General features: G+C 36.1%; 2 protein-coding genes across 6 annotated transcripts; both read right to left on the bottom strand.

The window, feature by feature from the left end:
* Positions 1-924: 924 nt before the first annotated feature.
* LOC111377672 (dual specificity protein phosphatase PHS1-like) lies at positions 925-13,052 on the bottom strand. Of its 5 annotated transcripts, none has more exons than XM_023000796.1 (7): positions 12,758-13,052; positions 12,465-12,542; positions 12,217-12,356; positions 7,720-7,919; positions 6,614-6,790; positions 6,366-6,526; positions 925-3,506 (listed from the first exon to the last, which is right to left on the bottom strand). In XM_023000796.1, the coding sequence occupies exons 4-7, from the start codon at positions 7,831-7,833 to the stop codon at positions 2,327-2,329; spliced, it is 1,632 nt and encodes a 543-aa protein (XP_022856564.1). In that variant the 5' UTR covers positions 7,834-7,919; positions 12,217-12,356; positions 12,465-12,542; positions 12,758-13,052; the 3' UTR covers positions 925-2,326. The 5 variants fall into 5 exon arrangements, with proteins under 5 accessions (XP_022856564.1, XP_022856565.1, XP_022856566.1 ...); XM_023000794.1 differs by having other exon boundaries at positions 927-3,506; positions 7,720-7,924; positions 12,465-12,559; XM_023000793.1 differs by having other exon boundaries at positions 928-3,506; positions 7,720-7,924; positions 12,758-13,051.
* On the bottom strand, positions 3,514-5,357 carry LOC111377673 (dual specificity protein phosphatase PHS1-like). The gene is made up of 3 exons (XM_023000799.1): positions 5,082-5,357; positions 4,139-4,315; positions 3,514-4,051 (listed from the first exon to the last, which is right to left on the bottom strand). The coding sequence occupies exons 1-3, from the start codon at positions 5,193-5,195 to the stop codon at positions 3,851-3,853; spliced, it is 492 nt and encodes a 163-aa protein (XP_022856567.1). The 5' UTR covers positions 5,196-5,357; the 3' UTR covers positions 3,514-3,850.
* Positions 13,053-14,860: the final 1,808 nt, after the last annotated feature.

Here is a 14,860-nt window from a genome sequence, read left to right as displayed (position 1 = left end):
AATCCGTAGCCCTCCAAAATAGTATATATGAATCTCCAATCCATGCGATCATGTGCCTTAGCCATGTTAAGCTTAAGGACCGCATTGCTCCTCTCTAGAATCTAGTGTCTTTACAAGCTCTTGAGCCTTGTGATGCTCGGACTCTTCTTTCCGACCGGAGTACCCGTATCGACACGACCCAGATACGGGTATGAAATATGAGACGTACACAACACTTTTCAACCAAACACACTAGGGTAGAGACAAGTGGCGACACTAAGTTCTCTTTTTTCTTTCACTTTTCTTCCTTCCCATTTTCGCTCTCTTTTACCTAGCGCTACTGTCGAGAGGGTGGAGAAAGGCGAAGGGAAGAAAGTAACGATTAGCCACCACGGAGAAAGATCATCCATCAATTTATAAGCACATATATGTAGAAAAATTGAGAAAGATAAGCCACCTAAAAAATCAAGAAGAAAAAGCCACCGGCGAAAGAGAAAGAAGCAGCAGTGTGCCTTTTCAAATCAACCTTGCTATAGGTACAGGGATTTAAATCCCTGTACTTCCGAACACTCACATTCAAAGGTGGGAATTTTATTTTTTTTTTCAATATTTTATACATAGGCCCACTCTCATGTGAGTGAGAATTCAAAAATCTGACAAAAATTTTCTGTACTTGAAGAATCTTTGTTTTCCAATTACTCCCATTCTTCTGACTTGGACAACCTTCTAGGTTAATAACACTATTGAGCTTTTATTGGGATTCTAGGTCAATAAAACTAGTGGTCTTTTATTTTTATGCATGTAGGCCTATGATTTATGACTTTATGCCACCTGTTTATTTTTTATTTAATGAAATACTTATTAAAAACATTTAAAATATATTTAAAAAACTCTTAATATTAATTTTTGAAAAAATATACTTATTCAATAATTTAATATTTTTGTATAAATTTCTAGTTGGGTTTTAAGTGACATGCTCTATCTTTTAACAATTTTCCACCTAATTGTTATTATTTAACTTTTTACAGGTGAATTTCTAGGAAAAATTGAAGTATGAAAGACGTACCCACGTTCATGTGTCCAAAACTTGGACTCTATTTATCCATTTTTTAGTATCCTACATTTAAAAAAATAAAAGATCCAATGCTTAGATACGTATCCTACCCGAAACCCACACCCAAGTGCAAGGATCATAGCCTAAGCTAATAAGATATTATCTCCACAGCATCATTGTTATAAACTACTTCTCGTACCTCATCAATCAGGTAAAGGTTAAGTTCCATGATATCTGCCTCCATCACTAATATAAGAATGATGTCAGGTCTAATATGAGCCAAAGGTTGTGAAGAAGTAGATGATAGGTCTTAGGAGAATGAGATAGCCGAGCTCTAAATATCATCAGTAGATAGTACTTTCCCTGATTGAGTCCCAATGGACCTGATATAAGATAGAATATGTATCCCTGAACTATTGAATGAAAACATCCTGAGTTATGGTTTCCCTCGTACAACCAACGTAAACCATCCTTTAAAAAAAATAAAAAATAAAATCTTCCTTAATAAACATAGTCTGGTTCAAACTAGCCTGTGCTTGATGTAGAAGCTCTCAACAATCAGGTGTGGGCTCTAAATCAACGTTCTCTGCCTCATCCACCTTATACTCAACCTCACACCCGTTGAAAGATATCGCCAAATACACGACGGTTCCACCAACGTATACCTGTTTTAGCTTAAAGAAATTCTCACAACGCCTGAGAATTTAGATAACCTTTAACTTTTCCTGTGTCGAATTCTTACTTCATTCCACAAGAATTTTCATTCTATATTTCCTTATCCAGCTAAAATAAGAAAAGTAATAGCATGTGATTAGTTTTTCAAAATAACGTGTATAGTGATATTAATGCAAGGCCTTAAATAAATATCTACTAACTTTTATCCAATAATTGTTATAATCTTGCACACAAGTTGAGGGTGCCAGGTAAGTAGTGCATACTGTATAGCATAGACCTAGATTACGACATAGGTTTAGATAGCCGTGTCTATGGGGGCTTCGGAATAACAATAGAACAATGACACTGTTAATTGTACTTTCCACATTTCTCTTGATTATAGTTTATTTACTCTTCCTCACACGTGACATAAGTCAATTGATAGAACAACCTAAATCCAGTCTTTTATTTTTATTTTTTACCTTCTGTATTATTTAATATGCCTTCATATCTGGGATCAGCCAGACTGTATAACTCTAATAAAATTACACAGTATTATCGCGAGCTGCAGCTAATACCCTGAATTTTACATCATTTTATTCAATTTGAGCTGTCCATATATCTATATAAATAAACACATTAAGATACCACATACCGTTTAGTAATGTTTGCAATTTGTAGTGGCAAAATGTTCTGTTCAAACACATTTAAGATATAATGATTATCACAAACCTTTGCATATTTGTGGAAGTCACGGAGTTTTGAAGTCAATCGCAGGCTACGTAGGGGTTCACCACTTCCCTTGCTGAACTTTCCAGGCCAACTATCGCGCGACATTGGAGAACAAGAATCTGAAATTTCTTTACATCCAGAAGACGAAGGCCTAGGAGTCGTTCTATGTGATTCTGAATCATTCAAATCTGAACTGCTATCAACAATCATCCAATCCCTGCTTGGTGAAGGGCAATGCACCTCATTAACTTTAGCCTGCAATTGAGATTCAGGAACCACTATATCATCTTTGTCAGGATCCCCGCAAGATGATTTATTCATGATACTGAGAAATGCTCGTAACAGGCTGTCCAGTTTCTGATGAAGAGTAAGAAGAAAGATGTGAAATCCCTGCAAGTCTCTGAGAGCTGCTCGGAAACCACTCCGAAATTCATGCACGACTGAACTCATTTCACTTCCAGGTAAGATGGGTATTCTATCAGAATCCTCTAGCGAGGATCCTAATTTTCCGGCAGTTATTTCATGCAGCAGTTGTGATGCATACTCTGAATTGTTTATGAGGAGCTCAACTAACCGAGGATAATTTGCTTGGTCATTTGCACGTTTCCCTGCTGGTGGTCTACGAGGAACCCCTGAGTCTATTGCCACAATATGCAAATCAGAACTCCTTGATTCAATTGAATTTTCACTCTTTAAGCTCATATTGCAAGATTTAGGAGATTCTGTAATATCAGAAAGATCAGAGCTCTGTGATACCAATCCTGGATTAGGAGTGCTTAGTCTACTGTCAACTGAAGTTGCTCTTCTTTCTTTCTGAAGTGCACGAATTACTTTTGGTCTATATCTCTTGATTGCAGAATCAAAGGCCAACTCCAGTGCATCAATGTTCGAAGTGGCTACTTTTTCAGCCAACAGCAAATTTGCGGAGTTCCCACGCCACCTGAGGTGGCGACAAGGAAGCCGATCCTCATTTCTTATGACAAGGTCCAACATCAAGACCCTGCCTAGGGCCAATGCAATCTTTTCTGCTGCTTCTCGTGAATCAAAAACATTTGAGCTTTCTAATAAAGGAGACCCATGTACATAACTGCAAATGTCAAAGTTCTTAATGTTCTGTGGGAACTAAAAGACGTAAAATAAGAAATCTTACAAGAAAATATATTACTAGAATTTACTGTCCGGAAATCATCCAATAATTGAAATTGCTAAAAGACTTTTCCAGCGAACTGCGATTTATCATAATTTCTGCATTATAAATATATCGTACAAATTTCTAGGTGACTATGATAAAGTAGGTCAACATACACAAAAGCAAGGACAGCAACTAGATTAAGGCCACGAGCTAAGTGTGAGTTACAGAAATTCCTATGCCATTTTCAGCACAATAAAGTAATGAAATTAGCAACAAGTTTAAGTGCATTACATGCAGATCTACAGTAGAATCTTACTCACAACAAAATTCCTTACGCACTTCATCAGTAAAAGGCAGCGACTGAGCTCAAGAGCTTCTAGAAGTTCTGCACATGTCGTTTCACTAATTTCATCTCCTTCTGCAATTGCTACTGCTTTTGCTTTTTCTGCAGCCTCTTTGATTTGCAGCCACTCTGCACTTGTACTGTGAATTACTCTAGCCTGAAATGGTGTAAAATGTTTGGCAAAAATTTAGACTTCCCGTTTTAGATATAGAAAGCAATAGTTGCTGAGGCAAGAAGGTACAACTTGTGGGGTTTGGACACCTAGCCACTTCGCGAATTCATAGCCAAGTCGTTCTGACTGGGTGGCCATCCTCGATGATGAGAACTTTATCACAGCCGCAGCTTCCTTGGGAGAAGATTCATCATTTTCAGATTGGTTGAAAAGTGCAAAGAAAACAACACCCCCGGAATTTACAGTGACCTGCACCCACATAAAATTAAAAAAAGCCATAATTAAGAACAAAAGAAGTATAAACTCTGTCTAAACATTAATAGAAGTTAAAAGGAAATATGATAAATGATCAAATAACTACTTCTACATTGAGATAAATTTACTGTGAATTGTTTGCAAGAATAAAAGATAGATAGACTAGAGGTGGAAGTGGATTCATTAAGACTAACATTATTGGGTAACGGTCTAAGTGCTTGCTTGGTTATCTTTAAAAGCTGTTTTTCTTAAAAAGTAGATAAAAGCAGGAGCCACTGTTATTGCATGGATCCATAATTAAAAATATATATATATTAGCCACAAAAAATAGTGGACCCTTGGACTTAGTGCACTTATATGAACATCCAAACATGTGCTAACTTGAGTTTCGTAGGCGTAATATGGAAGACACCACATTAGTGCCTAGAGTTTGCAGGTTGTAAGAATTGGCCATTGGGTGTCGAAGACATGTCAACATATCATAAGGACAATAGCTTTCAAATCTCTACAGTACAGACTAAAGAACCTCGTGGAAAGTAGAGTAGTGTTAACACAATCTGAATTATCAAGGACAAGGAAACATATATGTTATAAGTAGAATGGCATGCAATTATACATGTCATCTATCTCTTGTTACACATCATATTTAATAATAATTAAAAAAAATGGAAAGCATCAATTAATATATAGATATACATATTTCTCTCTCTCTCTCTCTCTCTCTCTCTCTCTCTGTATCTAAAGTTTTAGCATTACAAACCTCCAATGCTTTATTCATCTCATCTTCAGACTGCTCAGTGCTGCTGCTGTGCTCAGTATGGTGAAGGGAAGAAAGCATGTTCCAGGAGAAGCAGCTCGATTCAATATCCAACATTGACACTTTACCAAGTCTTTCCCACAAGCTGATTTCTGTAGCTTGCTCAGAAGGTTGGGAACTCTTCAAGTCAAGATTTGACTTTCCTGCACTGAAGCAAAATTGTGAAGGTAAGCTGACAAAGAAAGGAAATTATTCATTTATCAATGTACAAAAACATAAGAATAAAAAGATTCCCGCTACTTGGGAATATTTAGGCAGTAGTAAGCATTAAAAACAGATCATACAAATGTACTAAGAGGCTACAACCGATGACAATTTACGAAATGCATGTCTAGGTTCCTTTCCATATAAGGTGCTATAACTACATTCCGTTCCATACAGATGAATGGCTTACTTGTAGCAAAACCTAAATGACTTGCATCATTTAACTATAACATAATGATGGATATTGTTACAGAATAATAGACTAACATTACGAGCTAATTAGTCTCTAATTAGTCTAATTACAGTAGCCTAATTAGTCTCTAATTAGCCTAATTTCAGTAGCTAAATTAACGTAATTAACTAGAGAGATTAGCATACCTTAAAGAGATTGTACATGTATATATATCGTGATTTCCAATGAATAATATAATATAGAAAAAATTCCCCAATTCTCTATTCAATTACATGGTATCAAAGCAACCCTAAGTCCTTTATCGATCGTTTGACTGCGCCCGATCTATTGCTAATTATAGTCCTTTTCTTTTGGTCGGTTAGTCTCTAATTAGCCTAATTTCAGTAGCTAAATTAACGTAATTAACTAGAGAGATTAGCATACCTTAAAGAGATTGTACATGTATATATATCGTGATTTCCAATGAAATGTTCTGTGGGAACTAAAAGACGTAAAATAAGAAATCTTACAAGAAAATATATTACTAGAATTTACTGTCCGGAAATCATCCAATAATTGAAATTGCTAAAAGACTTTTCCAGCGAACTGCGATTTATCATAATTTCTGCATTATAAATATATCGTACAAATTTCTAGGTGACTATGATAAAGTAGGTCAACATACACAAAAGCAAGGACAGCAACTAGATTAAGGCCACGAGCTAAGTGTGAGTTACAGAAATTCCTATGCCATTTTCAGCACAATAAAGTAATGAAATTAGCAACAAGTTTAAGTGCATTACATGCAGATCTACAGTAGAATCTTACTCACAACAAAATTCCTTACGCACTTCATCAGTAAAAGGCAGCGACTGAGCTCAAGAGCTTCTAGAAGTTCTGCACATGTCGTTTCACTAATTTCATCTCCTTCTGCAATTGCTACTGCTTTTGCTTTTTCTGCAGCCTCTTTGATTTGCAGCCACTCTGCACTTGTACTGTGAATTACTCTAGCCTGAAATGGTGTAAAATGTTTGGCAAAAATTTAGACTTCCCGTTTTAGATATAGAAAGCAATAGTTGCTGAGGCAAGAAGGTACAACTTGTGGGGTTTGGACACCTAGCCACTTCGCGAATTCATAGCCAAGTCGTTCTGACTGGGTGGCCATCCTCGATGATGAGAACTTTATCACAGCCGCAGCTTCCTTGGGAGAAGATTCATCATTTTCAGATTGGTTGAAAAGTGCAAAGAAAACAACACCCCCGGAATTTACAGTGACCTGCACCCACATAAAATTAAAAAAAGCCATAATTAAGAACAAAAGAAGTATAAACTCTGTCTAAACATTAATAGAAGTTAAAAGGAAATATGATAAATGATCAAATAACTACTTCTACATTGAGATAAATTTACTGTGAATTGTTTGCAAGAATAAAAGATAGATAGACTAGAGGTGGAAGTGGATTCATTAAGACTAACATTATTGGGTAACGGTCTAAGTGCTTGCTTGGTTATCTTTAAAAGCTGTTTTTCTTAAAAAGTAGATAAAAGCAGGAGCCACTGTTATTGCATGGATCCATAATTAAAAATATATATATATTAGCCACAAAAAATAGTGGACCCTTGGACTTAGTGCACTTATATGAACATCCAAACATGTGCTAACTTGAGTTTCGTAGGCGTAATATGGAAGACACCACATTAGTGCCTAGAGTTTGCAGGTTGTAAGAATTGGCCATTGGGTGTCGAAGACATGTCAACATATCATAAGGACAATAGCTTTCAAATCTCTACAGTACAGACTAAAGAACCTCGTGGAAAGTAGAGTAGTGTTAACACAATCTGAATTATCAAGGACAAGGAAACATATATGTTATAAGTAGAATGGCATGCAATTATACATGTCATCTATCTCTTGTTACACATCATATTTAATAATAATTAAAAAAAATGGAAAGCATCAATTAATATATAGATATACATATATTTCTCTTAACGAAGTAGATTATTGGTAAAGGACATGTATCTGGTCTTTATATTCTTGATACGTGGGTGCCTCGATCAGTTGCTTGTTCCAGCACCAGCTCCCCAGTTATAGCACATTGTCAGTTGGTGCATCCATCTCTCTACATTGAAGAAACTATGCCCTCAGTTCCACAATGTCTCTTCACTAGATTGTAGTGTATCTAAAGTTTTAGCATTACAAACCTCCAATGCTTTATTCATCTCATCTTCAGACTGCTCAGTGCTGCTGCTGTGCTCAGTATGGTGAAGGGAAGAAAGCATGTTCCAGGAGAAGCAGCTCGATTCAATATCCAACATTGACACTTTACCAAGTCTTTCCCACAAGCTGATTTCTGTAGCTTGCTCAGAAGGTTGGGAACTCTTCAAGTCAAGATTTGACTTTCCTGCACTGAAGCAAAATTGTGAAGGTAAGCTGACAAAGAAAGGAAATTATTCATTTATCAATGTACAAAAACATAAGAATAAAAAGATTCCCGCTACTTGGGAATATTTAGGCAGTAGTAAGCATTAAAAACAGATCATACAAATGTACTAAGAGGCTACAACCGATGACAATTTACGACATGCATGTCTAGGTTCCTTTCCATATAAGGTGCTATAACTACATTCCGTTCCATACAGATGAATGGCTTACTTGTAGCAAAACCTAAATGACTTGCATCATTTAACTATAACATAATGATGGATATTGTTACAGAATAATAGACTAACATTACGAGCTAATTAGTCTCTAATTAGTCTAATTACAGTAGCCTAATTAGTCTCTAATTAGCCTAATTTCAGTAGCTAAATTAACGTAATTAACTAGAGAGATTAGCATACCTTAAAGAGATTGTACATGTATATATATCGTGATTTCCAATGAATAATATAATATAGAAAAAATTCCCCAATTCTCTATTCAATTACATGGTATCAGAGCAACCCTAAGTCCTTTATCGATCGTTTGACTGCGCCCGATCTATTGCTAATTATAGTCCTTTTCTTTTGGTCGATCCTAAGCAGTTCTGGACTGATGCCGTCTCTACAGCATGTTTTCTGATTAATCGCATGCCATCTAAAGTACTTAACGGGGTTATGCCATATAGTATTCTATTTCCAAACAAGTCACTGTTTCAAGTGGAACCACGGGTATTTGGAAGCACCTATTACGTTCGTGATGTAAGGCCATCCGTTACTAAACTGGATCCAAAAGCCTTGAAGTGTGCTTTTCTAGGATATTCTCGTCTTCAAAAAGGGTATCGATGCTACTCACCTGATCTCCATAAATACCTAGTTTCTACTGATGTGATCTTTCAAAAAATACATCATTCTTCTCCTCTCCCTCCATGTCTACAAGTCAGGGAGAGAAAGATGAGTGGCTAACCTACCAAATCACACATCCAAGTGCTCCTATTGAGCAATCTGATGATGGCGCTTCTCTTACATTTTTCGGAACCTCTAATGAGCAACCTCCTACTCAAGTAAAGCCGCCTATTATCCATGTTTATTCCAGAAGGCAAGAGACCAATGATACATGTCCTGCACCGACTATTTCGTCGTCTGATTCTCCAAACGACCTTGACTTTCCCATTAGTCTTCGCAAAGGCAAACATCAATGTACTCTCCCTAAATCTATTTATCCCATAGCTAACTTCATTTCTTACGACCATCTGTCTCCTGCGTCTAGTTCTTTAATTGCCTCTTTAGATTCAATCTCTATGCCTAGAACAGTAAAAGAAGCCTTAAGTCATCCTGGATGGAATAATGCAATATTTGAGGAGATACACGCTCTAGATGAAAATCACACATGGGTGCTAGTGGATCTATCCAAAGGCAAGAAAGCTATGGGATGCAAATGAGTCTTTGCTATCAAGGTCAATCCAGATGGTTCTGTAGCAAGACTTAAAGTCAAACTTGTTGCAAAAGGATTTGCTCAGACTTATGGAGTGGATTATTCGGATACCTTATCTTCGGTGGCCAAACTTACCTCTGTCCGCCTATTTATATCCATTGCTGCATCCCAAGATTGGCTCTTACACCAGTTGGTTATCAAGAATGCATTCCTTCATGGTGATCTCCAGGAAGAGGTGTTCATGGAGCAACCACCTGGATTTGTTGCTCAGGGAGAGTATGGAAAAGTCTGTCATCTAAAGAAATCTCTATATGGTCTAAAATAGAGTCCCCGTGCCTGAAGTAGCTCAAGAGTTTGGGTTGAAGAGCAAATGTGATCACTCAGTCTTCTACACACAGTCAGCAGCTGGCATTATTCTTCTTGTTGTTTATGTTGATGACATTATCATTACAGGAGATGATTGCGCAGGAATCTCCTCTCTCAAGTTATTTCTGCATACCAAATTTCACACAAAAGACTTGGACCAACTAAAATATTTTCTCGAAATAGAAGTAACAAGAAGCAAAAAAGGGATATTCTTGTCTCAAAGGAAGTATGTACTTGATATGCTGGCGAAAACTGGAAAGATGGGAGCCAAGCCATGCAGCACTCCAATGGTTCCTAATGTACATCTTACAAAAGATGATGGTGATTTCTTTGATGATCCAGAAAAGTACAGAGACTTGTCGGGAAACTAAATTATCTCACAGTGACTCGTCCAGATATAGCTTATGCTGTTAGTGTTGTTAGCCAATTTATGTCTGCGCCTACAGTAAAATATTGGACAGCATTGGAACCGATACTGAGTTACCTGAAAAAAGCTCCTGGCCTTGGTATAGTGTATAGCAATCACGGACATTTTTGCATTGAAGGCTTTGCAGATGCTGATTGGACTGGATCTAAAATTGATAGACGGTCTACTACACAATATTGCATCTTCGTTGGTGGAAACCTTGTGTCCTGGAGGAGTAAGAAGCAGAATGTCGTATCCCGATCCAGTGCAGAATCGAAGTACAGAGCCACGGCCCAGACTACATGTGAAATTTTGTGGATACAACATCTTCTAGCTGAGGTTGGATTGAAGCCTTCGGTACCAGCAAAACTCAAGTGTGACAACCAAGCTACCCTTCATATCGACTCAAATCTGGTATACCATGAAAGGACAAAACACATTGAGGTCGACTGTTATTTCATTCGTGAGAAAATCCAGGAAAATATAATCTCTACTGGTTATGTGAAGATTGGAGAGCAACTTGGGGATATCTTCACAAAGGCATTAAATAGGACTAGGGTTGAGTATCTTTGTAACAAGCTGGGCATGATTAATATCTATCCAGCTTGAGGGGGAGTGTTACAGAATAATAGGCTAACATTACGAGCTAATTAGTCTCTAATTAGCCTAATTTCAGTAGCTAAATTAACGTAATTAACTAGAGAGATTAGCATACCTTAGAGAGATTGTACATGTATATATATCGTGATTTCCAATGAATAATATAATATAGAAAAAATTCCCCAATTCTCTGTTCAATTATAGATATGATTGTTTTAGGAGAATGAAATGGTAATTACAATGGTTCACTTCGATAAAGAATAAAGTAAATAGGTTGAGTTTACGATGGTGTTTTACACAAAATTGCATAAATTACTTTACGCTATTCCATAAACCATTGCAATCACGAAGCCATGTGGCATAATAACATAGAAGCATCTAGTCTCCCAATACTAATACCCTTTGACGATGCTACTTCTCATCCATCTCAAGCTATAGTTTCTCTAATTTTTTGTCCAATATATGGTGACCCTAACTATTTGTGAATGCTTTATTTAGATCCCCACGGTTTATTGCTTCCAATGCCAAGCTAAAAGCTATACTACGTGGGTATCACAAGGCGTACAAAACAAATGCAGCAGAAGAGCATTAGATGTACACACAAAGAGTTCATTTATTTGACATTAATTCATCAGAAACTCAGTAATGACAATTACTTCTAGATATCATGTGGTTTCCATCCATTACAATGTTAAACGAAACTTCAGCGTGAACTGCTTCCCCCAACAAAAAAACAACAGCTCCACATATTGCCCATTAAGATAAAGTAGTATTTTTCATTTGTTCTCTTCATTCTTGGTTCGACTAGCCTATAACCAGTAAAATTTTACTGTTGGGACCTAATTACTATTATTTTTAATTACACTAGCGACCATAAATCCCAAAGAAAGAAATTAATACATTGCAAATTAATGAATGCTTGCTGATTTCAAGATCTTAATTGCAAAGATACAGTCCAAAATCTCATTATTCCAAAATCTATATAGCATTTCTTGCATGATCTCTACCACTAAATCGTCCATTTCCTTCACTGATTCTTGTGGGCATTGCATGGACTTTTCAAGAGCTATGCATCACGTAATTTACACAAAATGGAAAATGTATCATTAAACAGAAACTATCACTCCTTAAGTATAATGTTCACATCTTCTTAATCTAGTATGGGATATGTGAATTATTTGGACATGAGCAATTAACACTATGGGAAAATAATTTTTCAAATAGTGATTTTTTGGAGAATGTATGGTTAAAAAGTAGAAAAAAATTTGAATCTACGCCCAAAATATTTTATTGTGTAAATGTGTGGTTGGAAATGAGTTAGAAAAAAGAGTTCTGATTTAATGGAGGTCAATCAGGAGCTACCCCAGCTACTAACATAATAACAATATATCCCCAAAAAAATTGAAATTCAACATTGTACTGCACTTCAGAGCCCCCGTTATGATCAAACTGAAACTACAAAATATCAACCGACCTCAGAAACATACTCTCCTTGCGGTGAAGGGGGTGTGGGAATCCTGAGGACCTGTGTTTGCTGCGTTTACGGACCAACTCCAGCCATTGCACGAACCTATAAGCAGGCCCCGACGTTATATCCCCCAACATATACAATACCTGCGTTTCGCAATCTCCTCAATACCCACATTCAAAGACAACAGTTCTTATTACTCCAAAAAGAAAAATCAATTATTGAAAGCAAAAAACAAAGACGATCACACAGACCCTTGAAGTGACAGTTAGGGGCAAAGGGGCGTCGGTATCGTCAGAACCCAGATCAAATTCCTTCTCTTCCTCCTGCTTCTGCATATAAATATTCTCTACAGACGATTATCTTCCAATATCTTTTTGTGGGCACATAAATATATGAAAAATACAGCAAATATCCAGATCTAAATGATATGTAACGCAGAAGCTTTATACGCATCCGTGTGTAATGCAGTAATGTGCGTGTACGTGGAAGGTGGGAGTAATCATTAAAATGAACAAAGTAATTTTGAGAGAGAGAGAGAGCGTACTTGAAAAGTGTAGGGGCATTCGTTTTGATCTAGGGCCATTTTTCTCATCTATTTTTTGAATTTAAGAGAAGACTTAGATTTGAAAATTATTTGAATTCCCGCTTTTTGTGTGTCGTTGAAAGAGAGGAGTGTGAGGCTGTGAGTGGTGTCCACGATTGTCGTAGAGCCGCAGTTTCAGCGGAGCGGAGTTGATTCGGAAAGTGAATTCACTGGGAGTGCGACAGGTCGTCGGCTGTCGACGGTTACTTCCGTCCTTTTTCACCTTGGGGGTTCAAGTGATTACAGAATTATTGATAACAAAATTAAGGACATGTTTGTTACAAATTAAAATTCAGATTCTAATATAAATCAAACTCAATAACTAATTTTAATCACATATTTTTTAGGACATACAACTTTTCAACCATACGTTTTAACAACTTTTATCAAAATTTACTAAAAAACTGATTTTAATTCCCACCAAGCCATTGTTTGGTCCCCATTATTTTCAAAGAAACTTTGTTATTTGTACATTTATTTTTGATACTTTAGTTGACACTTACATTATTATCAAGTCTAAATTAGATGAAAAATTGTTTGAAATTTAAACTATACAATAGGATAATGACACGTGACAAAATGTACATCATGATGGACATGTAGCAATGATCATTTTCAAAACATATTTATATTTGTCTTATTCTCAATCAAACATTCTTTAGCCCCATTTGGCCCCCATTAAATTACATTTCATTACATTCTATTTTTCTCTCTCCTATTTTCAACAATGCAATCTTCCATAAAATAATATTACACATAAATCGAAAATTTTTCCCTCTTTTTCAACTACTCATTTTTCAGAAAAAACTATTCCACCCATTTTCATTACCAAGAAATGGGGGCCAAACAGGGATTTAATCACATATCTTTCCATCAAAATATTATTGCAAAAATACATTTTGGACATAAAATAGAGCTCAAAAATGCTCTAAATCATAATGAATATACCGTGCATTTCTTCAAATTAATTTTTAACATCATATTGTTTCGATAAAATATTTTTATATGTAAAAATAATAATAAATAAATAAATATGAAAGAAATAAAAAACACACTCTATAGATCCTCTAAAAAATCAATTTTTACAAAGTTTCCTCTAAGCTTCATTTTAATGAAAATCTGGGGAGAAATAAGTTTTGAAATAATGATTTTTTAGATAATATGTGGTTAAAAATTATGAAATTATTTCAATTTACGGGTAATATTATTTTATGAGAGAACGTGTGATTGAAAATTGTAGTTATGAAACAAACATTCATGCCCTCCTTGCGACGCAAGACATTTATGCTATTCCGATGAATAAATGCAACCTGCAAAAGAGGTTGGTGCTTTTCTCCCCCATTGAACCTCCAATGTGAGAATTAATAGTGGACTAGGGAATGTAGATTTAGGAATAAAAGGTAAAATGTGTATTCAGAAAGCCAAAATATTATAAAGACATACCTGTCTCACGTTAGGAGTATTTATAGGCAGCTGAGGCCAAGTAACTGCTGGATGGTTATCATGCCACGTGTCCTACGTAACACATCGCACTATTCCCATGTTTTGGGTTAGAGACCACCACATGTCAAGCGGTTGGTTGTGCCCATGTTAACTGTGGAATAATTCCCATCCAACTTAAGGATATTTTTATGGTCAAGTGTGATTTTTGCCTCGCAGTGGTAGACAACTTAGCATAAACATAGAGGATCTCATAGTGGTCGACAACCAAGCATGGATATAGAGAGCCTCATAGTGGTTGACGGACAAGCAATGATGCAGAGGGCCTTACAATGGTCAACGGCCAAGCAAGGATGTAGAGGATCTTGTTCGCTAAAATTATATACCGCAAGTGTACGGGTGTGTTCAAATAATAAAGTAGATTTATGAGTCCAAGTATCAATTCCTTTAGGAGTTTTTTTTTAATTATACAATTGTTGACTCAATTTTAACAATTGAAAACACACAATTAAATTTTATATGTGAAAAGGAAAAGAAAATAAATTTGAAGATCAATTAAAGTAGCAATTATGAAAGAGAATGAAATTTGAATCGTAAATGAGTTGGGATTTAAGATGTCACTTA

The sequence above is a fragment of the Olea europaea genome, unplaced genomic scaffold, assembly GCF_002742605.1.
Source record: "Olea europaea var. sylvestris unplaced genomic scaffold, O_europaea_v1 scaffold1707, whole genome shotgun sequence".
Lineage (NCBI taxonomy): Eukaryota > Viridiplantae > Streptophyta > Magnoliopsida > Lamiales > Oleaceae > Olea > Olea europaea.
Note: the sequence above shows the minus strand (reverse complement) of the source record. Positions and strands in the feature narration are given on the sequence as shown.

Excerpts from the sequence above, each read along its gene's own strand:
- LOC111377672 (XM_023000793.1), bottom strand. The coding sequence starts at position 12,805 with ATGAGAAAAATGGCCCTAGATCAAAACGAATGCCCCTACACTTTTCAA. Across the intron at positions 12,357-12,464 it reads CCCTAACTGTCACTTCAAGG|GTATTGTATATGTTGGGGGA; the intron begins GTCTGTGTGATC and ends TGCGAAACGCAG. Across the intron at positions 6,527-6,613 it reads TAGGTGTCCAAACCCCACAA|GCTAGAGTAATTCACAGTAC; the intron begins GTTGTACCTTCT and ends ACACCATTTCAG.
- LOC111377673 (XM_023000799.1), bottom strand. The coding sequence starts at position 5,195 with ATGTTGGATATTGAATCGAGCTGCTTCTCCTGGAACATGCTTTCTTCC. Across the intron at positions 4,316-5,081 it reads AGATGAATAAAGCATTGGAG|GTCACTGTAAATTCCGGGGG; the intron begins GTTTGTAATGCT and ends ATGTGGGTGCAG. Across the intron at positions 4,052-4,138 it reads TAGGTGTCCAAACCCCACAA|GCTAGAGTAATTCACAGTAC; the intron begins GTTGTACCTTCT and ends ACACCATTTCAG.